Consider the following 24,266-nt stretch of genomic DNA (forward strand, 5'->3'; position numbering starts at 1 on the left):
TACAATCATACTTTTTTATAAAGGTTTTAAATTTTTATCACTGTCTTGAATTTGTACTAAATCTAATACTTCAATATCGATATTCTCCTCCCCTATACCAGACATTAGACTGTCTCCTAAGTCAGCACTAGTATTTAGTTCCTCCACAGCACTTATCATAACAACATTATTACTATTTGTCTGAGAAGCATTATCTAGCCGTGAAATATTACCCACTTTGTGACATGAATTCTCTTTATCACTTTTCATTCTAGTACAATCACGATTTCTATCACCTGTTCAATTATTCAAGTTATGGCTAACTGTAACCGTACTGTTAACCCTCGGTATAACCTGATAATCAACACATACTTCTTGTAGAAAACAACCCCCACATCTACATAAAACTGACCATATCCATCTCAATTTTTATATCCGGGACAACTCATCTTCTACTTCCCAAATTATTTAACATACTGCGATTAATATCACCGAAGAAATACTACCAAACACACACAACATGGCTAAAATACCTAATACAATGTGTAACTTTAAAACTTTGTTCTGTGACCTACTCTTCACTTTAATATCATTTTCGTTAATCTGTTTTTCCTTTAATACAGGGCTTGACTTAAACTCGGTTAATTGCACGGAAGCCACTTAAGGATCACTTTTTAATTCTACTCTGTCACACTTTTTGCATCCATCAACACATGGACGTCTTGACAAAACATCTGCATTGGAATGCAGTTTACCAGCTCGATATTCAATGGTAATATCATAAGCACTTAGAAATGTTAACCCTCTTGCTAACTGACCTTCAACATTCTTTAAATTCAACAACCATTTGAGACTTGAGTGATCACTTCTTATAATAACATGTCTCACATATACATAATGATGGAAATGTTTCAAAGCACTCACAATTGCTAACAATTCTCTCCTTGTCACACAATATTTCCTCTCCGTTCTAGTAAAACATTTACTAAAGGATCCAATCACTTTCTCTTTTCCATCAATTTCATGTGACAAAACTGCACCTTTGCTGTTGGAAAGGAAAGGATTTGGGCATTAATCAAAGCATCCTTTATTCTTAGAAAAGCTTGTTGAAAATCATCCGTCCATTGCAAATAAATGTTCTACCAGTCTCAGCTAATTCATGAATGGGCTTGGCTATACTAGCAAACTGATAGTCATATGACCTGTAATAACTTGCTAAACATATAAAACTTCTAGCTTCCTTTGCATTTTTCGGTGTTGGACAATTCCTGATGGTCTCTATTTTTCGAGGATCTGTGCCTATACCATGTTCATTTATCTTATGTCCAAGGAATATGACTTCCTTTTGAAACAATACACACTTTTTTGGGGTTAAGCTTTGAATAGTCTTTCAAATATTGTCTTTAACCTTACAAATTGATCAGAAAACGAAGAGGGATGACAGATAATATCGTCAAAATAGATAATGACTGTGGACCATAACAAACCATCGAAAACCGTTTGCATCAACCGTGTTAATGTAGCTAGAGCATTACATAACCCAAAAGCTAATCTTTTCCATTGCCATTGAGATCCGCCGGGTATAGAAAAAGCTGTTTTGTGACGATCTTCTTCATCTACATCTACCTGCCAATAGCCTGATTTCATATCTAAACATGACAACCATTTTAAACCTGCCAGTTCCTCAATACTGTCATCAATTCTAGGTAAAGGTTGTGAATCCTTAACTGTAACCTCATTCAATCCTCTATAGTCACAACAAAACATAATTGATTTGTCAGATTTAACAATGAACACTACTGGAGCGTTCCAAGGAATTTGTGGACATTTTTCTATAACAACATCTTTTTCTATTTTCTGTATCTCTTGCTCAACAATTTTTCTCTTGTATAAAGGAATTCTGTAAGGATATTTCTTTACTGGTTTTGCATTATCAATATCAATTTTTGAGTTATCAAAGTTGTATGGCCTAAATCTCCAGCATCCTTACTAAAAATAAATTGATGTTTAATTTTTTTTTTCAATATTTCAGTTTGATCAGAATCTCAATTTTCAGATGATTTTTGAAACATATCTGTTAAATATTCAGGCAAAGTATCTTCTTTTTCTTATTTCTACTTCATTAACTACCGTTCTGTCAACAATTTCAACATTTTCCAGTTTTGCAGTTGTAGTATCTTTAAAAACAGTAACTGGCTTATCTGTCAGATAAATTAGTCTCACATGTACAGTACAACTGTTAGGATTGACCAGCACTTTAGCTACCATTAAACCAGCATTCTGCATACAAGTTTCTGTACCCTCTATCATACAACATGCATTTCTGTCTATGTGTTCTAAAACTTTTCCTGGAACTATCGTTTCTGTATTTGGCTCAACTACTTTTTTTTCTGATATTGCTACCCTACAACAACTAGCTATATGTTATAAATAATTTCTCATGTAGCAAGGAATTCTGTCACCTTTAACTAACATAGAATTTTTACTAATAATCAAAACACATTGATGACTTTGCATGAAATCAATACCAAGAATACCATCTTGCACAATGTCTGAAACTAACTTCTCATGACTAAACACATGATTTCCTAATTTTATATCCACTTTTGTTTTCCCTAGAAAAGGCTTGTTTTCACCAGTAACAGTACTCATCATCATATTCACTGGATATATCTCAGGTTTACTATATTTTTCCCAATTTTCTAAAAATTTTGAATTTATAATAGAAACATTTGCACCAGAATCACACAGACAAGATACTAGAAATCCATTTATCATCACATGACAAAAATAACCATTTTCAGCCCCTAAAATATATAACTGAATGACTTCACTTTTGGACCTTACATCTGCTGTGGTCTGGTTGTGGTCCCCCAACTAGACCTGTTCCCGTTTCCCACAAACCTTCTATCTTTGAAATTATTATTGTTCTGATCAGTTCTGAACACTTTTAAGACATTAATTGGTTGACTGCTTTGCTTGTCAGCCAGTTGATGAGTTTCTAACCTAACAACAAAAGTTTCTGCTTCTGCTATAGTTTTTGGACAGCATTCTCCTCATCTCAAGTTGATTTCAGAGTTACTCAGACCATCAATGAAGCAATCCAAGGATTGAATCTCGATCATTTCTGAATCTGCATCTGGGTAAGCCTGTCGTGTAATGTTCTTGATGTGTTGAGTAAGATCTGATTAATTGACAGATTTTTCCCCTAGTCATTGATTTTAACTGTGCTCTAAAAATTTCAGCTTTGTTTCTAGTACCATACTTTGTACTCAGTATTTCTACTAAACTTTCAAAACCTCTTTTCTGCCTCTCTGTCAACTCACAAAGTAAGGACCTAGCATTTCCTGACAAGCTACTTACCAAATACAACGACTTAGCTTAGAAAGACCAGTTATTTATCTCGGAGATCAAATTAAACTGTGTAAAATATTCACCAATATCTGAACCATCATAAGTCTGTGGTTTCATTTTCAAACTAAATGCTGAATTTGTGTGAACAATTTCTGATCATGAGGTATTTGTGAACTGATTTGTGTTTTAGTTTCTTGTAACTTGTAAGTTTGGAAGTGATTGAAACTGAATTGGAACAGTGTAATTGTTGTGTAAATTTTATTCAAATTGAAATCAATTTCTGGATCAGGATTTCTCATTTCTGAAACTTCTCCACAAACAGTGTGAATTTCTTATTCTAAAGAATCCATTCTCTTTTGTAATGTATCGTGAATTTTTTTAATTGTATTCGATATTAAGTACATTTGATTTGACATATCTAGCAATTTCTCTTCTACTCTAGAGCTACAATCTGTTTCTAAATTATCTGACCTATCAGCGGTTGATATATCTTGATCCATCTTAAAAATGTAAAATGTGAACACGGAATAGCAATACAAATTTCATTGCAACAATTTCTAACTAACTGACTAAAATATCACTGTCATTTGCCTTAAAAATTTTAGTAACATCATCATATCATCGTATCATATTTTGTTATTATTTTGATTTTTCAGTAACCGATGAGACAAATTTCCAAAGTGATGCCAGTTAGATTTATTCATTTGAAAAATATTGTATTATAAAAACAAGCAATTTGTCTATGTGTTTCTTTTTACTTTTACTTGTGGACAATTCATTATCTCTGCTAAACAAGGCTCTCATTGAAATTTCCACAAATTTAGCCATTTTTCCCTATTCCCGAATTTCGACTATCCCACATCTGACACCAATTTGGTATGCCGTATAACAAAATAAAACAAAGTGCTCATTCAAAATTTCTACTTTGAATTTCAATTTTAGTTTCATAATTATTTTCGTTACAACAAAAGCATATATAAAAAAATTGCATATACAATCAATAATAAACAAAATCGTACCTGCATCTTTAATATTCTGTATTAAAATCATTTTCTTGTATTAAATATTCTATGTAACCGGATGTTAAACGTTTAAATCTTTATTCGAAACTGAGAATTGTTTACTTTCAAATCCGCTATTTATACTTTTTCGGGCGTGACGTCAATGACACGTCACGACCGTTACTTTAAAAATATCTACCAATAAACGTAATATGAAATGGCGGATTTACTGGATGAATTAGATGCAAGCGTGAACAACAATATTATACAAATACAATGACAAAAACGTAAGTTAAGCAATGCACATTAATTTAAATCAATAAATATGATATTGATTCATATTGTGCATAACAAGTTATTTAGATAATAAGCATTTTAATTTAATAACGAGTGTTTGTTTACATTACACTTTGTATTACGGAATGGGTGGGGTTACGGCCTAGCAGTATAAACGTTTGAATGATTGTTTTATTATCAAAGCCATACATTTGACCTATTTGATTGTTCACATATTTGTTTACTTTTGAAGCACATTATTTAATATCTTCAATTGGTAGATTTTATTGATTTTGTTTACGCACAATTATAAGATAACAAGTTTAGAGCGGGGTAAAGTTCTATATTGTTTTAATGATTTAATTGATTGCAGTTTGTTATTTACATTCATTTATTGTAAATTTATGTATTAAATCTATTTCAATATGGTTGATTCGAAATAAAAAATATAATCATTAAAACTGTAATTTTGTTGACTCGTGTTAGGAAATGTTGTTCTTTGTTAAATTATTCTATGGTTTATAATTCTGAATATGAAAACGTTATTTTGTTTAATGTATCTAAATTGTGTGCGTGGAATTATGTAGGTTAGTTTTTTCATACGTAATGTATTCGAGAATGACCGTTATTTGAGCTGGAATGAGGGAAAAAAATAGTTTTTATCTTATACTGTAATATCAATACGCAAGCAGTACTGTGCGCAATTAACATGATGCATTTCTTTATAAAGCCTAAAAAAATATCGGCGTCAAAGCCCTTTTTCAATAGGGCTATAACTATGATGTCTGGTCTTAAAGGCGGCAGTAGCTTACCACTTTAATATCACTAAGACAACATAATGTCCCTCATATATGGCTGTTTATGGACACAGTAGGTGGCTATTTAGAATTGTACGTATCTTGAACAATCCCAAGTATCTTACATAACGGTATTTTGGGGCGATTGCCATATGGATGGAACAATCTAAGTTCTCCCGATATACATGTACTACACACACGTCTGTACGGAGGCATATATGTGAAATATGCGTATTATTTTTCATGTCGCTACGAAAACTTAATAATTCGTTTCCAAGACTTAGTAAATCATGGGAACAAGACAACTTACTCGTAGGAATGAATAAATATGTCGTGGAAACGACATAGCTAACTCCTGGAAACAACAAAGAAACGTATGCGAATGAAAATGCTAACGTTTGGGAACGACTTAGAGCTGTAAGGATCATAATCACCGTATCAGAAAACAAGTTTGAAAAGGTCATGGTCGATTTATGTCGTCCGGAAATATGTTAGCCTCCCTTTATTGGTTAATTATTTCATAACCACGAAATAGTTATCTGTGTCCGCAAGTTACTAAGTCGTTCCCACGACTAACAAAATCGTTAACCCGACTTTCTTATGCGTCCCCACCCCTAACTTACCCATCTCCTTTAGTAAGTTATGTTATGATCGAAAACTAGTAACATACTTGTCTAAGTTTTGGGATCTACTTACCAAGTTGTCAGAACAATATATTACGTTGTGGCAACGACCTTTATAGAACTAATAATGTGTCAGTAGAACTAATTATGTGTCAGTTTTTGTCTGAAAAGTCTGAAATGAAGTTATGCTTGAAACAAATTAAACAAGGTAAATGCTTGCTCAAAAAGCGAGCATAACTCAGTCTGGAGGTATCCTCACACAAATAATGAGGTGCGCAACTTCACATACTGGTTAATATGCTTGCTAGTATTCAGCTCTCTAGCAGCAATATTAACGGATGGAACGATGACTTCGGGCCCTCTATGGCTTTATTTTTAGTATACCGGTAATGTGACATGTAACCAAGAGTTAAAACAGCGCGTTAAATATTTGGAAATCTGATACTTGCACAAAAAAGGATTTGGGGGGAAATCGAAGTTCATAAGTGTATACTTTGTTTAATTTTTATTGTACGAGTCGTGAAATTACAGCGTGAATTATTGTCATGCCTAATTATCAGCTTAGTGATATATACAATGCTTTGATAGAGATTGGCATATATTTAAAAGGAGAATCTGGTCGTACATCACGAATAGATGCTCGGGATATTGAAAAAGCCATTTCTAGTTATACGATTGTGGTTTCTCTGGTTGTGTGCTATGAAGTATTTTTTGAGATTAACATGACTAGTAAACAATAACAGGCAAAAATATATATTTAAACGGCGCCACCAGTCATCTAGATGAGATAAAGAAGTTTCTCGTAAACGCAATAATTACACGGAGACTGTGAAAACAATGATAATTGCTGCAGAAATTGCAGTCAATTTAGAGAAACCAGCACTTTTCGAACCAGAACCAAATCGTATAAGAAGAAAGAACAAGCAATTTGCATACGAACGAGATGACAACGAACCTATTCAAGATCCAAAAGACAAATTACAAAGTAAACGTTTACTTTGCATTTCTTGACACAGCAATACGCTCGGTTAAAAAGGGTTTTCTCTGATCCAACAAATTAGTTCAGTGTTTGGTTTCCTCTATGATGTTCACAGTTTGCAGAATAAAGTTAGCTATGAAGTTATGGAACATTACTTGAGAAAGCTTTTCAACATGGAGACTCCAAATATACTGATGCAGTTGATCCATGCAGTGAACTGAAAGCCATTTGAAGACGAGTTACACGCAGTTCATCGCAACAGGATGTACTAAACTTAATATTGAAAAATAACAGGAAGTGTCCCCAACATTGTTATAGCTCTGCGAATCTTTATGCGGATAGTTCTGAGCGAAGCTTCTCAAACCTAAAACTCATAAAACATATCTGCGAACGTCCATGCTACAAAAAAGACTTTTTAGACTACCTACTCTGTCAATTAATTATTAAAATGCTACAGCCATTAACTTAGTTTCTACATTTGCTAAAGCAAACGAGCGAACAATAAGTTTGGAATTATATAATAGACCATTATACATTTATTTATGCATAGATTCTATTGAAAGAAAATAAAACAATAAAACAGTCGATCGTTTCACTGACAGTATGTGCACGCCAGGTATTTTCCTACTTTGGATTAAGCATATGCATATGTGGATGTGATTAAGTTTCACGGTTAACGAACAAATACGTTTGCGGCCACATTTTGGTAGAGAAAGGGGAAATAGAGGGCGTTGTGTATTGTCGGGGATGTGAGGAACCACTGTGTGGTCGGTGTAAACAGGAGCATGCAAGGATAAACGTTTCCAAGCACCACCAATTGTCTGACCTGGCGGATGTACCTCCCCAGGAGATACAAGACCTTCTGAATGGCTTGATTGCCTGTCCGGCTCATGACAAGGAAGACGTTGTTTATATGTGCACAGACCACGATGTGACATGCTGTGGTAAGTCTGATATGGCTAATCACAGAAAGTGCGAGGAATTAAATGTACTGTCTGATATACTGCATGATATTAAGGTGATATTTCTGATTTCAAGACAGTGTTGCATGACTTGAAACAGCAAGATGAATGTATTTCGGACCACGAATACAGGCACAACGAATTGGTTCATGAAACTGAAAGGAAGGCACTATCATCGCTTCACACTATAAAACAAAAACTCTTGGACATGTATGAACTATTAGAAAATGAAGTATTATCGGCTATTGCTGATACGAAAAAAGCGATGTGTGAACAAATAGAAAAACAGAATGATACACTGCAACACTATTTGCATGATATTCAACATCAGTCATCTTATATTGAACATTTTGAGAAATTTTGTGCAAAAGAAGAACACCTTGTGCTTTTTTAACGCCAGCTCGAAAAAGATTCACTGTGTCGTCTAAAATCAACTGTTTGTGAATAGGATACAAATCGTAGCAAATTGAATTTTACCTGTACTGCGGATACTTGTTTTGATAGTTTTCTAATGGAAATAAAGAACACTCTGCAAATTGCAGACATTGTTTGTGATGTAAGCGAGAAAGGTTCTGTCTGACACTGATAATAGCAATTCACGGCCATATACAACACGAAGTCTACAAATTCAAACTGAATTTGATCTGTGTAAAATACCCCTCTTTGAAATGAACATAAAACAAAACCAACCCCTTGTTCCTGCATATGGATACAAAACTACATTGTGATGTTGTTTTATAGACAGAGTGATTTACTAATATTTGACGAATGCCAATCCCAGCCTTCATAAGTTTCCAAGACGGCCACAACCGACGTTTTAATAAGCTTACCAAACACTTGCCAGATTGCATTTGCTCAACTTCGTCATGAAAACATGCACGTTGTAACTAATTTGACTACGAGAGTTCCTTACAATGATGTTTTTATGGACACCTCTTCAAAACACTCTATATGTATTTTTTACAAAAAGTTATTCAAGTATAAACACGCAAATCTGTCTCTTCCACATAAATGTGTTGTGGATCCTATTGGCAACTTATATATTGCATTGTGTTTGAAAAACATACGCAAATCAGCCCGACGAGCAAGTACATTGGATCTCTGTTGTCGGAGAGAATATTCACACCACGTGGATTATCTTTCAATAACACTTTTGATAAATTTGCACTTGTTGGTGTGATTCACAACCCATATATCCGAGTGCATAAATATATTTGAATAAAAGGTTGCTGAAACACATAAGTCGTCTACAAGATGTTGTTTGATATGTATCTTCCATTTGTATATTTGTATACGTTTTAAAACCGTTTAAGCAGATTATTGTGTAAGAAATATTGTTCAATTTCGTTGTGTTTATCGGTAAATAAAACTGATTTGCAGTGCTTATACATGCGGTTTAAAGGTTTATAACTATATATTAAAGTGCTAAATTGACCAATAAACGCAGCTAATTGGATTTTAGGTTCGAATATAAGGTTATGTTGCTAAATGATCGATTGTTTTGAAATTGAATTAATAAATTGAATCATTTAGTATGATACGCTCGTGTCTGGGACTGTTTTTGTTTTTCTGTGGTAAACCATAAGCGCACATAAAATCTATAACCTCAATGCTCATTCGTTTCAAACATGAGATGCTTTTGAGAGCTAACGAATCAAAATGTTTGAGTTAAGCATTCAACACGGAAATCAGAAGCTTTGAAATAGCGAGCAATACAGCATATTAAGGTATCGAAGCAGCGCGTCGGCATTCCAATACCGGTCAAGGTCAGATGCTAATGAATTAAGTACGTGCGTGCAGCATTGGTGAAGACTCTGGACCGGCTGTTTTGAACGAATAACACACATTTGAAAACAGGCAATTATAACAGATGTAATTTGTGATATTGTGAATACATGAAAACAATATATTTTTATAATGAAAACAAATGTGTTTCCTAACAATTTGCATGGATTTGCTCGGAACACGATAATGAAGACTTTGTAGTTGTGTCATAGTAGAAGCATTTTAATTGATTGCTCGTAAATGATTCATCTCCTCATGTTTATGGAGAAAATAACGCTGTATATATTTCCGCTTCAATATTCAATATTTATAGTAAGTATCAGTGCTTTAGTATCATGTGAGCATACCATGAGTTGTTTAGATTAACAAAGAAAGCAGTTTATTCATCAATCTTTCAGCCCGTTCAATTATAAATCTTCAGTACCACTACTATTACATGCTGTTAAATTACACTTTGTCTGCTATATGTAAAGAAATACTATACTAACGCATGCTATTAATATGTAAGTGTGTTATGATCACTATTTGCACAGAACGTTTACACACCAGAGTGTCCTATGTTTAAATTTGTTGACTGCGTGGAATTTAGGTTATCAAACAAATAGTACATGTATATTAACCACACGGCTTAAATTTCAGTAAGTGATAGCTGAGTGTGTGGCTGTCTTGCTTTATAGCTTAAATATATCTTTATATTTATTTTAGATCAACTGTCAACAAAAAGACATTACTTGAAAAATAACACTGTATTAAAAAAGTATATCCTTACATAATGCCATTTCTGAATGTTAGCATATGTTTATGTGTATATTTACTACAATGTCAATCACAACATCCGCTTCACGATCACATCGGTGTTACCCATATTTATGGGGAATGCACAAGTAATCTCGTTCATTTTTCGTCGGAAAAACATTGTGATGTCTATGATTACATGTACAATGTACATACATGATTGAAAACTACGATTTGCATCCTGCGACAATTCAAATCGTAATTAAGCTTTATGTATGAAACGTGTTATGTGGAAAGAGAGCCATATGGATACTTTGCTAGTTATTTCGGGTTTTCCGTCACACGAAATTTGTTGTTGCAATGATTACAGAAAAAAAAAAATCTGGATGATGCGATATCGCTAAGTGAACTTAAGTTTTGGGAATGTTTACCAAAACTTTGGTAACATGTACCATATAAATCCGTTGATTACTAAAAAAGTACTTAAGCTAGGTTAATCAAATTTAATGTGTACAGAAGGAATATATGCATGTTGTTTCCGTTTTTTCGTCAGTCCTAAATTGTAATTGCTATGATTAAAGAAATCATTAAATCATTCAACCTATAACGTTGCTCTACAATTAATAAATGTACTAAGGCTTGGTTGATGAAATATGGAGATCGTGTTCTTATACCGAAAGCATTTATCCGGTATGGGACTGCTGTTCGTCTGTGTTAAAGCTCTTGTTCCATCAATAATGGTAAAATGAGGTGATAGAAGTGTTGTAATCCTTTAAAATGCATTGATCTTATTTTATTCAGTTACACAAATGTAATGTTTGCTTAAATGGGAACATAACATCGGTTTTTTCGAAAACAAAACAAGAACAACTATTTAATAATTAAACTTAAATTTAGTACACCAGCAATTCGTAGTAATTATTTATATTCGTTTGACTGAGATTTTGTTTAAATACCTTTACTATAATATTTTTAATTTTATAAATCACCATGTAAATAATTAGCTAGAATTTATAATTACAATGCTTTTCATCTATAATTGCAAAACCGTCATACCGTTTAAACTGCAATAAAAATTCAAACGCCTGTGTGATAAGGTGATTCAACGTTTGCCTTTGCTTCCATAGGTCCAGGGTTCAAACTCTAGTGAAAGCACATTTGTTACCATTTGTTATCGTTTTCACTGTAATTACAATTATTACAAACGATTTGAAATATTACAGTTTTTGCTACATTGAACAACATCTAATGCAAATACGTAACCATGTAAACAAATTCCTTATTTAAAAACATAAGATTTATTTAAAAAAAATCACGTAAATTGTTTATAAATCGTGTAATTATTAATAAACGCCAGCACAAGAAAAATGTAAGAGCGATGCATACTGGCATAATGTTTTTCCGGCTTGACTGTTGTGCGGCCCTCGGGTTACTTTTCCAGGACATTACTCAAACACTATCAGGGGGATTTATACAAAACTTCTCACGTTAAATATATTTCATGTAAAGGACGCGCAGAGATCTTTAACGTTTGATTATAATAATTGCATGATTATTGCGCTTTTGAATTGTTTAATACTTAACTGACTTAACTGCTTTTGACACATTATAGAAATGACTCACACATTTCCGTCTAAATTTAACTAAAACATCAAAATTAGCAAAGCTCTACAAGTTAACGTGTTTATTTCGGGGTGTAGGTGGGTGAGAGAGGGGTGGGATTCAAGGTATAAGAGGCCATTTCTTGCGTATTTTACTCACATAACGGTGGTGAGTTAACGTATTTAAACTTTTCCTGTTTCATGTTTGACACCCGTGCTTAGTGCTCATGCTTACGTAGTATGAACAATTTCAAAATAAATTCCTGCAAAAGCTTTATGTTCGGGTCATAAATCTTACCACATGTAACACGGGCTTGTAGTCCAGCGATCTTCCAATGGAGCAAGCCGACACTTATGTTGATATCGTTCACGATGCTTTTCTGAGTAAGATATATCTACTTAACTAAACACTTGAATGAACTCATCCAACACGGACACCATTATTTGATTTTCACTTTAATGTTCAGACTTGTAATGAGATGAACGCATTATATGTTGGATTGTACATTAATAATCGATATGATGTTTGCGTAAGTAAAATACATTGAAACACCCAACGCAAAAATAAGTTAACGTGCCTCATACGGTGTACTGTTTTACGTCAGCAAAATAAATACAAACGAGTGTTCATGTATTGCGGAAGACGGGAACAAGTTATTATGTATCGATACTGCTTTCGTGTAACGATCATTTGTGTTAGATTACGGTGCACTTGTGTAAGTTAGATATTTGATAGCTTTGAAGTCCCAATAAATGCAACCTACGTCACCGTTTGGTACTATGATATCATGGACTATTAAAAAGTTTCAAAACACAAATAGTAAAGTATAATAATCGTTAAAAGAGAATATATTGTTCAAACCTTACTGCTCGTGAGTTGGTTATCGTAAGACAGGTATATGCCACCATACACTAAATACATTTGCTGTGACAAAGTTCAGGGATTATGTATGATAAGCTTTATTTTGTAATTAAGTATATTTAAAACAGACGATTGCAATGACCTACTAAGTATCGTATGATACATTAAAAGTATTGTTTAATACGTTACACACTATATTGCAAACTGGTAAAGAAGCACTCCTCAACGGAGTGGTTTCGCCAGAGGCTAACTTTAATTCTTATTCTTCACGATCGCATTCTGTGATTAAATTAGCGTAGGTCACAATCGTGTGATAACGAATCACTCTGGATCTGCAGACGATTTATTCCATAATTATATTACTATCTTACGGAGGAGTCCGGAGATAGCGGATGTATCACGATTGATAACGCATACCACATCGTACTCAGGCAGGTATGTACACGCTTGGTATTTTCCCTACTTTCGATTTAGAATATAAATAGGCGTAGGCGATTTTGTTCCAATGAGCGTGAACTTGTCTGTAAAAAAGATTTATATTTCCCATTTTTGGATGAGAAAGCGGAAAAAGAGGAATATGTGAATTGCAGAGACTGTGAAGAACCAGTTTGTGAAACGATTTATGTAATGCTTAAGAATAATAAGAACACAACATATAGCTGTACTCGCTTGTGGATTGTGATGTGCAAACATTGTATGTACTTATAATATAAGGGGAACTAGCATCTATAAATTGTTCAAAAGGTAGTTATCTTTGTTCTGTTACACAGTAAGTGACACAGTCGACTGATATACTGATGTGTGTGCATATGCCAGGTCTTTTTCTCTACTTTCGATTTAGCATATAAACATACGGATATGAATTTTTAGAATTTATACGAAAATGTCTGTCATACAATACCTATGCGGCCCCTGTTTGGCGGAGAAAGCCGAAATAGAGGGCGTTGTGTATTGTAAAGAATGTGAGGAACCACTTTGTGCGCAGTGTAAACAGGATCATTCAAGGATAAAGGTTTCCAAGCACCACAAGTTGTGTGACCTTGCGGACGTACCTCCCCAGGAGATACAAGAACTTCTGAAGAACCTAATAGCCTGTCCAAATCACGAAAATGAAGAAGTTGTTTATCTGTGTAAAGACCACGATATGACGTGCTGTAATAAGTGCGTGATGGCTGATCACAGAATGTGCGACGAAGTAAAGGTACTTTCTGATATTTTGAATGATATTAAAGTGGATTGTACTGGATTGAAGATAGTGTTGCATGACTTTCAACAGCAAGGTGAGCGTCTTTTAGAACATGAACGAAATCACAAAGAATTGGTTTTTGAAATAGAAAATCAAGCGTTGGCTTCACTCCAAACTATTAAACAGAAACTCTTAGACATATACGCGCAACTGGAGAATGAAGTGCTATCATCTATTGCTGATAAGAAGAAAGTTATAGGAGATAAAATAAAAAGAAACAACGATAATGCACGTCAGTTTTTTAATGAAATTAAACAGCAGTCAACTTATATTGAACAGGTTGAGAAATTTGGAACAAATGAACAACTTGTTCTCCTGCAGCGCCAGCTTGACAAGAATTCGGTATGTCGTCTGAAATCAATCATAGGTGAATTGGGGAAAAGAAGAAGCAAATCTAGCTTTAAATGTGTTAAAGATACCTCATTTGATAGTTTACTGTTAGAGGTTAAGAATTCCTTGCGAATAGAAGATTGCACTTGTGATGTAAGCGAAACAAGCTCCGATACCGATCACAGACATTATACATCATATACGGAGCGAATTCCAAAGCTTCAATGTACTAAAGATTTAAGTATTATACCTCTGTTTGACAAGGATAAAAGACCCGAACCGGGTTCATGTATATGGATAGATAAGTACATCGTGATATCTTTACACGAAGTAAATGCGTTACTAGTGATTGAGGAAGAAAGTGATTTTGTATTATCAAAATTGATAATATGTGACTGTATGCCTTGGTCAGTTTCTAAAACAGGTCCGACGAACATGGTAATTACTTCGCCAACTGCTGGCAAAATCGCATTTGCACAACTGCGTTATGGAAATGTGCACGTTGTAACTGAACTCAAAACAAGAATCCCGTATCATGATGTCACAAGAAATACCACAAATAAACAGTACATATGTTTGTCGTCGACGCATGGGCAGATAGACATTCTTAATAGTGGCGGAACGTTGCTTCGTGAAATCAGTTTAAGCTTATACATTACAAAGTCGAGTTTAAGTTTTTGTTATTTTAATGCGTCTAACCTCATGATTATAATTTCAGATAGTGAATCCGACAAGTTATTTGCTTTGCACTTAAATGGAGCAAAAGTTTTTGAATATAAGCACCCACATCTTAAGTATCCACGTCAATTAGCCGTGGATTCTAGTGGCAATGTATATGTTATATGCTTTCGTCGTGGCATCCATCAATTCAGTCCTAATGGTCAACATATTAGATGTGTTCTGAATGAAACGGATTACACATATGGAATATGTTTTGACAGCAAGTTTGATAAATTTGTCATTACTGGTGGTGGACCAATCGGAAAGCCATATCTGAAATTCTATACATTTGGCTGAGAGATTTGCATGCCTATAAAATTCAATAAACATTCAAATAATGTGAACATTTATATTTTCTATTATTAAATAATGTTTATATACACGAAATTTTGAACGTGTACAATGCTTGTTTCAATTGTGTTGCGTGTATGTTTATCAAATCGTCGCTTAATTGCTATAGTGCTCTATCTCCATTTTTTTCAAAAATGATTATTTTATATCGCTGTGTTCGTGAGAACGGGATCTTTAATATGACGTAATCGAGTGAATGCTGTACTGAACCATCTCCGGGACTAAGAGCAAAGTAGAATTCACGCTCAGATTAGCCTATCAATTGCCAGAATTTACACCAAGTGACTGAGTTTTATTTCAGAACTGTAATGATCCTGCTCCATGACGTCCAATTAATCAATGTCTAGATCCGTAACCGATAACATGTCCCGATAGAGCAGTTCAGCATTAACGATTTTTTACCAGAATGCTCTATCTCCATACATAAGATTGCAAATAACATTAACATATAATTTACTAACGTTAATATTTAATGATATTCATATTCTCCGTTTTTTCCACATACGTGCATAAAAAAGTGGGAAAATAAAGGTTTAACCTTTACATGCGTTTTTTCCAAAAAATGAAAATGGTAGTTAGAGCACTATAGCAATCAAGCGACGAAATTGTGAATCATTTTACATTAAATTATGATACAATAATTAATTATGTGCGTTATATATTATTAAATTATATCAAATTCTTTTATCGTTTTGTGCCTTCACTGATTGTAAATTAATTTCAACACAAATAATGTATGTTGAATTGTATTTTCCGACGACTAACGGTCCTGTCACGCGATATGCATGTTTAAACCTATCAAACATCATCCGATCATAACAAAAATTAGTACTAAGTATTCAATGGACTTATCGACACTATTTTATTCCACATTAATTTGTGTATTAAACCAATGCGTATTCTGTCTTTTCAAGTATAAATTTGTCATATAAGACCTAAAGCGAATACATCATTAAGCAACAGCACACTGCCAAGTTGTTTTCGTGCACGATTCTAGTGGGATTCAAACTCACACTTACACAAATTACCAGTTGAAATTTTGAATCACTTTAAGTCCGTTGCTGAAAAAGGTACTTTATGTGAACACTATTCATAATAATTTTACTGCTACTGCTTAATTGCCTTTAACAGCTATGTTACCAATACTTTTCACTATTATCAAAATATTAGGTCATAGAGTATAAATAAAAAACAGATATACATCTAGAGGAGATTTTTATAAAATTATATTATAAATGATTAAACTTTGATATGCTCTTTTTGAAAGATTTAATTACCTTAACAATATATGCATATCGCGTGACAGGACCGTTAGTCGGCGGAAAATATCATATTTATGTACTACAACAGAAAGTGTATGTTAAAATGGTAATATCTTGCAAACATACTACAAAGGTTTACCTCTGTTATGGTAATTGCAAACTACACACAAATTTCATTTTTAACCAACAAGTACACTTTTTTATCCCTTCGAAAACTGTATGTAAACAGATATGTTAAGAATCAACCACATAATTTATGATAAAATATGTTCAACAATACAACACTGATAATAGTGAACAATAAAAATATTTTAAAGCTTTTAATTGAGGCACGAACTACACTATAAGTTGCATCAATATAAGTTTATAAAGATTGCATACCTTAGTTTTAAATTTGTTCAGAGCCTTTAAGAAACACTCTACACAAAACAAGTCGTAAGTAGAAAATTGTTGTCAAAAGAAGTTGTTAAACTTTGTAATGCTCAAATTATTACTAATATGCTTTTACGGCAATGACTTCTTGTGAATATATTGTGTTGTGTGGCATGTACCCAAATCGAACTTGTTATTTAACACGTACCCAATGCCGTATGTATTTAAGAGCAAAAACCTTTTTATCACGAAATTTGAATACTTAGCATCTGCAATGGAAAATCAATAGTATAATGGTAACTGTTGACTAAAACCGTGATAACCTATGGCAGCATGGTGATTGAATTATTAGGTATCCCATCGGATAACTTGTGTTATCGTGGTAATCATATACTTAGATTCTACAACGAAAACATTATTTTTGAGGAGTCAGGTTTACAACTGACGTTGTTATGTTACGGATGTTTCAGTGCTGGTACATGGAAAGCTTCTGTGAATTCGTATTATAGAAATCGGAGATATTCTCAATTTTTAATATAATTGAATTCGGATTGGTTGATTATATCGTTACAAAGAGTTAATTATCTCATTCCAACTAGTTGCAAGTCAAACCCGTGACAAACTAAGTCGTTTGTACGACAAGTAAAGACATACACACATTAAGGCATTACTTTTAACACTTTTCGTTAATTAATTAATTTAGTATTCTCTGTTTTTTTTACATTCTCTGTACGGCCATAAATGACAACGTTAGCACGTGCTATCTTAAAAAGTCATGAAGACGTCCATCTAACTCAGTTTGTAGAGCCCTGGGCCACGAATCTGAGGATCGTGGGTTCGTTCTCCGGCCCGGACACATATTGTTTGTAAGAATTTGTCACGAAATTCTTACTACGGCCATTATACTTCTGATTTAAGTAAGGAAGTTGTCAGTAACCGGCATAGGAGTGTACTTTTCCAATAGGTAACATAGGAATGTGTAAGGTGTTAAACTGACCTCCGTGATTGGACTGAAACACTTAGGACAACTGCGAAAAATCTAATAAATGCAAATGATCGACTTAAGGCCCCATTTCAGCAGTGAGATTGCTAATACAACTGTTATTTTTTATTCACTGCATTGCCGCTTTCACACATTTATTCCGTCTGCTATCAAGTATATTAACGATAACATAGTTTTATTCTAAAAATGTGCAGTAAAATTGATCATCTGCTTTTATTAAATGTGGTAAGTCAAGCCAACGTTTTGGATTTGTTTTCATGCATTTCGTTTAAAGGTAAACGTTTAAAGGTAAAAAAAATCGACATATGTTCAGATTTTTTAAAACATCGATGAGAAAAGGATATTTCCAAAATGTTTGAAGTAGAGCGCAGCCAATTAATTGTAACAACAATTAACAAACAATAAATAAAATCGAAATAACTATTAAACGTCAGTGGTATATAAATTCATTTCCTCGATCGCCACCGACTGTCAACAAAACAATACATGTTTAACTGCACGCATTTACATCCACACTTCATTATGTCCAAAGGTGTCACTAATCTTAAAGATGTTATTGTTGTTGTGATTGCAATATTGTACACGTAGGCTAATCTGACAACTGACGCAATAAATTATAGCAATTGCTGTTGTTTTCCACCCACATATGATTAACTAAAACATTGTAACAATCACACATGTAGCAGTTATTAGTACTTGTATAACTTTCTACAATAATTAGCTAATTAGCATGTACGTAATAGGGCTACTGTTAATAAAGATAGTATATATATATATATATATATATATATATATATATATATATATATATATATATATATATATATATATATATATATATACACCAGACACAGTGCTATTGATGCTGATGATTATACGTATAATGGTGATAAGTTAAAGAGCCCTTGCTACCTGAAAGGGTTTCAATGACAAAACTTCTAAAAATTACACAAATAACAAGATATTGTCAAGCAATATGGTCCCCTACCGGTGAAACGCCACCATTGTCAGTAATTTATTTCTATTTCTTGCCAATGCAACCAAAATTCTTGACGTAGGAACAAAATGAATTGACGTGCACAATCTCCATATTGCCATCTGCCCATGTTTCAAGTGTCATGACAAAATATGAAGAACTTTTAAAGTTATCGCAGGATCCAGAAAAGTGTGACGGACTGACAGACAGACTAACAGACAGGCTGACAGACAGAATGACAGACTGACGCACAGAGCGCAAACCATAAGTCCCCTCCGGTTTCACCTCTAGGGGACAGAAATGACTTATAATAATATACAAATGTCATGTATACAATCAACAAATACTTTCTGGGTTCTGAGAAACACTTGTCATATTAAAATATGGGGCCTTTTTGTTTGCCTTACAATGTTTATATCTTGACGTTATGACTGATTATATTCTTTAAAACTACATACTAGATGGAATGATTCTTTTCGGAAATTCCCAATTATATGTACAAATAGCCTTTATTTGCAAAAATCTTGTTTCTCTCAAAGGTTCCTGTAAACATCATTCGCTGTGGCGTTAATAATAATAGAAACAAATGAATGAGAATATCATTTTACAAAAAAAATAAACAAAACGGAACACATAAGTGCTTATTCGTATATGTTATTCACTTCCCTCGTTCTTATCTGTGAGTTGTTGGAAGTATGCGAACATTAAATGTTGATATTTAAATCGTAGATGCAACCATAAATAACAAAACTTTCACATTAAACAGATGAATATGTTATTGCCTATCAATTGTGATTTACAGCGATGCGCATACAATACATATACTTGTACAATTCATACACATGTACTCATTATAACACGGGATATAACCACGTTATCATATATACATCTTTATGAGGTAATTATGTTCCTTTAATGAACTTACAAATCGATTGTGCTCTTTATTTACACAATAATGGTCAAAGTCGATCGATATACTAATAGTTATGTAAACGTCTCCCTAATTTCGATTTAGCACATACATACTAGGAGTTGCTTTCACTTCCCAGGGTACGAAAAATGTCTGTCAAATATACTTATGCGGCCCCTGTTTGGAGCATATAGGTGAAATAGAGGGTGTTGTGTATTGTAGAGAATGTGAGGAACCACTTTGTGGTTAGTGTAAACAGGATCATGCAAGGATAAAAGTTTTCAAGCACCACAAGTTGTGTGAACTTGCGGACGTACCTCCACGGCAGATAAAGGAATTTCTGAAGAGCTTGATTGCATGTTCGAATCACGAAAAGGAAGAAATTGTTTATCTGTGTAAAGACCATGATACGACATGCTGTAATAATTGTGCTATGGCTGATCACAGAAAGTGCGAAGAACTTAAGGTACTGGCTAATGTTTTGCATGATTGTTCCGGACTGAAGACAGTCTTTCATGACTTGCATCAACAAGGCAAGCGTCTTTTGGAACATGAACGCAAACACGTAGAATTGGTATTTGATATAGAAAGTAAAGCGTTGTCATCACTTTAAACTATAAAACAGAAACTCTTAGCAATGCATGCGCAACTTGAGAATGCTAATAAAAAGAAAGCGATTTGAGAAAGAATAAAAATAAACAATAAAATAAACAGTTTTTAAATGACGCAAAACAACAGTTAATCTATAGTGAACACGTTGAAACATTTGGAATTAACGAACACGTTGTTCTCCTGCAGCGCCGCCTTGAACAAGATTCGGTATGTCGTCTGAAATCTACCGTAGGTGAATTGGAGAAAAGTAGAAGCAAATCTAGCTTTAAATGTGTTGAGGATACATCGTTCGATAGTTTAATGATAGAAATGAAGAATTCCTTGCGAATTGAAAACTTCACTTGTGATGATATGCGAAACAGGTTCCGATACCGTTAAAAGTCATTATAAGCCATACACGGAGAGAATTCCACAGCTTCACTGTACTAAAGATTTAAGAATTATACCCCTGTTTAACAAGCAAAAAAGTCCCGACCCGTGTAAATGTATATGGATAGATAAGCACATTTTGATAAATGTATATGGATAGATAAGCACATTGTGATAAATTTACACGTGTTAGGATTTCGTAACGTTGATGCATATAACGCGCCATTTGTTACGTTACGTTCATGCACGATTATCCGTTATAACGTCACACCCGATATTTGTTGTTGATATTATGAGATGCAAGAAAAAGGTTGAACCTGCATATCGCTCCTTATATTTCTTTACACAACGCGTATTCCACCAACATATTTTGGTGCCGTGACGAAAACCATAACGAGAATCAACGATCTAGAAAAGCAACTGAGTCAGCGGCTCGGTTTAAAGAAAATCCTTGAGCGATTTATTGAAAAATTGTCAGAAGTGAACGAAGAAGATGACATGTTACAAAACGAGTATACTATCGAATCACTACAGAACAAAGTATGCAGTCTTCAGAGTCTTAATGAGAAGATTCTTTCGCTTACCGTCGCCGAATCTACACCGGACGAGATGCTGGAATCCGAAGAATACACATTCGACCTAGAAGTCAAACTTCGGAAATTCCGGCAATATCTACTCCAAAAAATCTACCAGCAAACATGCTCAAGTTGTACCAACACATGGATGTTAAGCACAGCCACAAGATAAGCAGTCAAAAAACGAAAATTCATCGAACAAAATTGGACAACCTTTTCCTGTAACCAGTAGCTCGAATACACAATTCAGCAAATTGCCTAAACTGTCATTACTAAAGTTTGATGGAGATTTATCACAGTGGCAGCCATTCTGAGATTCGTTTAACTCCTTTGTTCATAGCAATATTAACCTGACGGATGTACACTTATTGAGATACTTAAAGCTCAGCTTGAAGGCACAGCAGCCATAACAGTTCAAAGGTTTGCACTCACGAACGCGAATTACATGCGCGCGGTCGATTTATTGCGAGAGCGTTACGGACAGCAAAGTAAGATCATTCATGCCAAGATGGAATCCTTACTAACACTCCAACCGCCAAATTATACGGTCAGCAGTCTGAGATCTTTCTATGGTATAATGGAAACATACATCCGTGGTCTCGAATCGTTGGGACAGAACCAAGACATGTATGGTAGTTTATTGGTTCCGATGGTGATCGACAAACTACCCGCCGACATCTGGAACAATCTCGCCCGAGTAAACTAGAACAACGATTGAACGTTGCAAGACCTAAGACGCGCGACAAATATAGTAACATTCTTGAGATCGATAGCCGAAGCTTGAATACTATTCCGGAAGCGTAAGCACACAACCCGACTGCGTTGTTCCACGCCAGTACAAGAGGTAAGGGGGTTCCATCTACTACTGAAAATAACTACAGTGATTCCAAGACAAGAAAGTTTCCTCATAAATGTGCATTTTGTCAGAAAAATCACCACAGTAACGAGTGCAAAACTTATCCTGACATGAATTAACGACATGACGTTTTGAAGGAGAAGCAGCTATGTTTCCATTGTCCTGGCAAACACCATCTGCACCAGTGTAAATCTAGAAGAACCTGTAGTTTTTGTGACAAGAGACATAACTTAAGTATTTGCTCTAGAAATGCAGTGTTTCAGTGCTATTCTACAAGTCGACCGGAAGCAGGCATTTCATATGATGATGCCGGCAACGCAAGCACTGACGTGTTGCTGAAAACAGCGGTGGCGGAGGTAGGATACGCTCAGTACACGGCTTCCGCCAATATATTGCTGGACGAAGGGGCACAGCGAAGTTTCGTTACCGAAATTTACTTACCTCGTACCGGAACTGATACTATTCAGGTAGCCTCGTTTGGAAAACGAAGTCACGAAGTGCGACACATAGATACTGCGGAAATTTACATTAAGACAGACTATGGCAATAATATAAAGATGAGTGTGCTGATTGTACCCACAATCGCAGTTCCTATTCAAAAAAGTGTACAGAGGCAAGTAATTTCGTTGCCATACTTACGAGAACTCAAGCTGGCATATCCGGTGACAACAGACGACGTGTTTTAAATATCGTTTTTGATTAATGCAAATTATTATAATATTGGCAACTCGTGGCAGACATAATAATACGTGGTAATGGTCCCACTGCAGTGGCCTCTAATATAGGATACTTTTTGTCAGGTCCAGGGAATCAGCGTCCATCCCAGGCTCGTGCAGACTACGTCATGAATGTTATGACTTTGCCGCCAAATTCAATCAACAAAGATCGGTTCTGGACACTAGACAGTATTGGTAAATCTGCCGACGAAAACGATGAAACAGTCGTCAGTGTCATGGAAGAGTATCAGAAGACACACATATCTTCAAAGATGGCAAGTACGAGGCACGATTACCATGGAAACAGGATTTCGACAATTTACCTACATACTTACAATAACAAAAAGAACAGAAAACACAATACAGCGTTTCAGTAAAGATCCCAGTGCATTGAGATGCTACAGCAAAATTATAGCAGACCAGGAAAGAACAGACTTTATCGAAAAAGTACCGGAAAGAGAACGGTTGAGGAACGACGGAAAGGTACATTACAGTCCACATCATCCCGTACAGAAAGACTCAGAAACGACACCATTGCGAATTGTGTATGACTGCAGTTGCCGCCAAACCAAAGAGTAACCCAGTCTGAATGATTGCCTGCAGTCAAACCCATCAGATCTTAACGACTTGACATCCATATTGGTCAAGTTTCGACTTAACGAGTTTGCGGCTAGTACCGATATCGAGAAGGCGTTTCTACACATTGGACTTCAAGAGTTTGACAAAGAAGTCGCCAGATTCCTGTGGTTAGGTGACCCATCTGACGTAGATATCCCTCTACAGACGTACAGATTTAAGACAGTTTTATTTTGGGCCACTTGCTCGCCTTTTTATTAGACGCTACAGAAGCACCTTGAAGAAAACAGTGATAATTTGGCGAGCAAAATGATGAAAAAAAACCTATACGTGGACAATATAATGTCAAGTTTTTTAGATGAAAAGGCAGTTCTTTCGTATTTACAAGATGCTCGAGATCTCATGTCGACATCCTGTTTTAACTTACGAGCGTGGGCA

The 24,266-nt window shown here is 34.7% G+C and overlaps 2 protein-coding genes across 2 annotated transcripts in view; both read left to right on the forward strand.

Moving 5' to 3' along the window:
• The window catches only part of LOC127837258 (uncharacterized), a 405,532-nt gene that overhangs the window by 211,003 nt on the left and 170,263 nt on the right, over positions 1–24,266 (forward strand). The gene's annotated exons all lie outside the window — the stretch shown is intronic.
• Positions 13,838–24,089, forward strand: LOC127840006 (uncharacterized). Its single transcript, XM_052368395.1, has 4 exons — positions 13,838–14,542; positions 22,800–22,953; positions 23,307–23,527; positions 23,856–24,089. Exons 1-4 carry the CDS (start codon positions 13,838–13,840, stop codon positions 24,087–24,089), a joined length of 1,314 nt encoding a protein of 437 aa, XP_052224355.1.

The sequence above is a fragment of the Dreissena polymorpha genome, chromosome 7 (genome assembly GCF_020536995.1).
Source record: "Dreissena polymorpha isolate Duluth1 chromosome 7, UMN_Dpol_1.0, whole genome shotgun sequence".
Taxonomy (NCBI): Eukaryota; Metazoa; Mollusca; class Bivalvia; order Myida; family Dreissenidae; genus Dreissena; species Dreissena polymorpha.

Excerpts from the sequence above, each read along its gene's own strand:
- LOC127840006 (XM_052368395.1), top strand. The coding sequence starts at position 13,838 with ATGTCTGTCATACAATACCTATGCGGCCCCTGTTTGGCGGAGAAAGCC. Across the intron at positions 14,543-22,799 it reads GCCAGCTTGACAAGAATTCG|TGCTATTCTACAAGTCGACC; the intron begins GTATGTCGTCTG and ends GCAGTGTTTCAG. Across the intron at positions 23,528-23,855 it reads CACACATATCTTCAAAGATG|TCAAACCCATCAGATCTTAA; the intron begins GCAAGTACGAGG and ends GATTGCCTGCAG.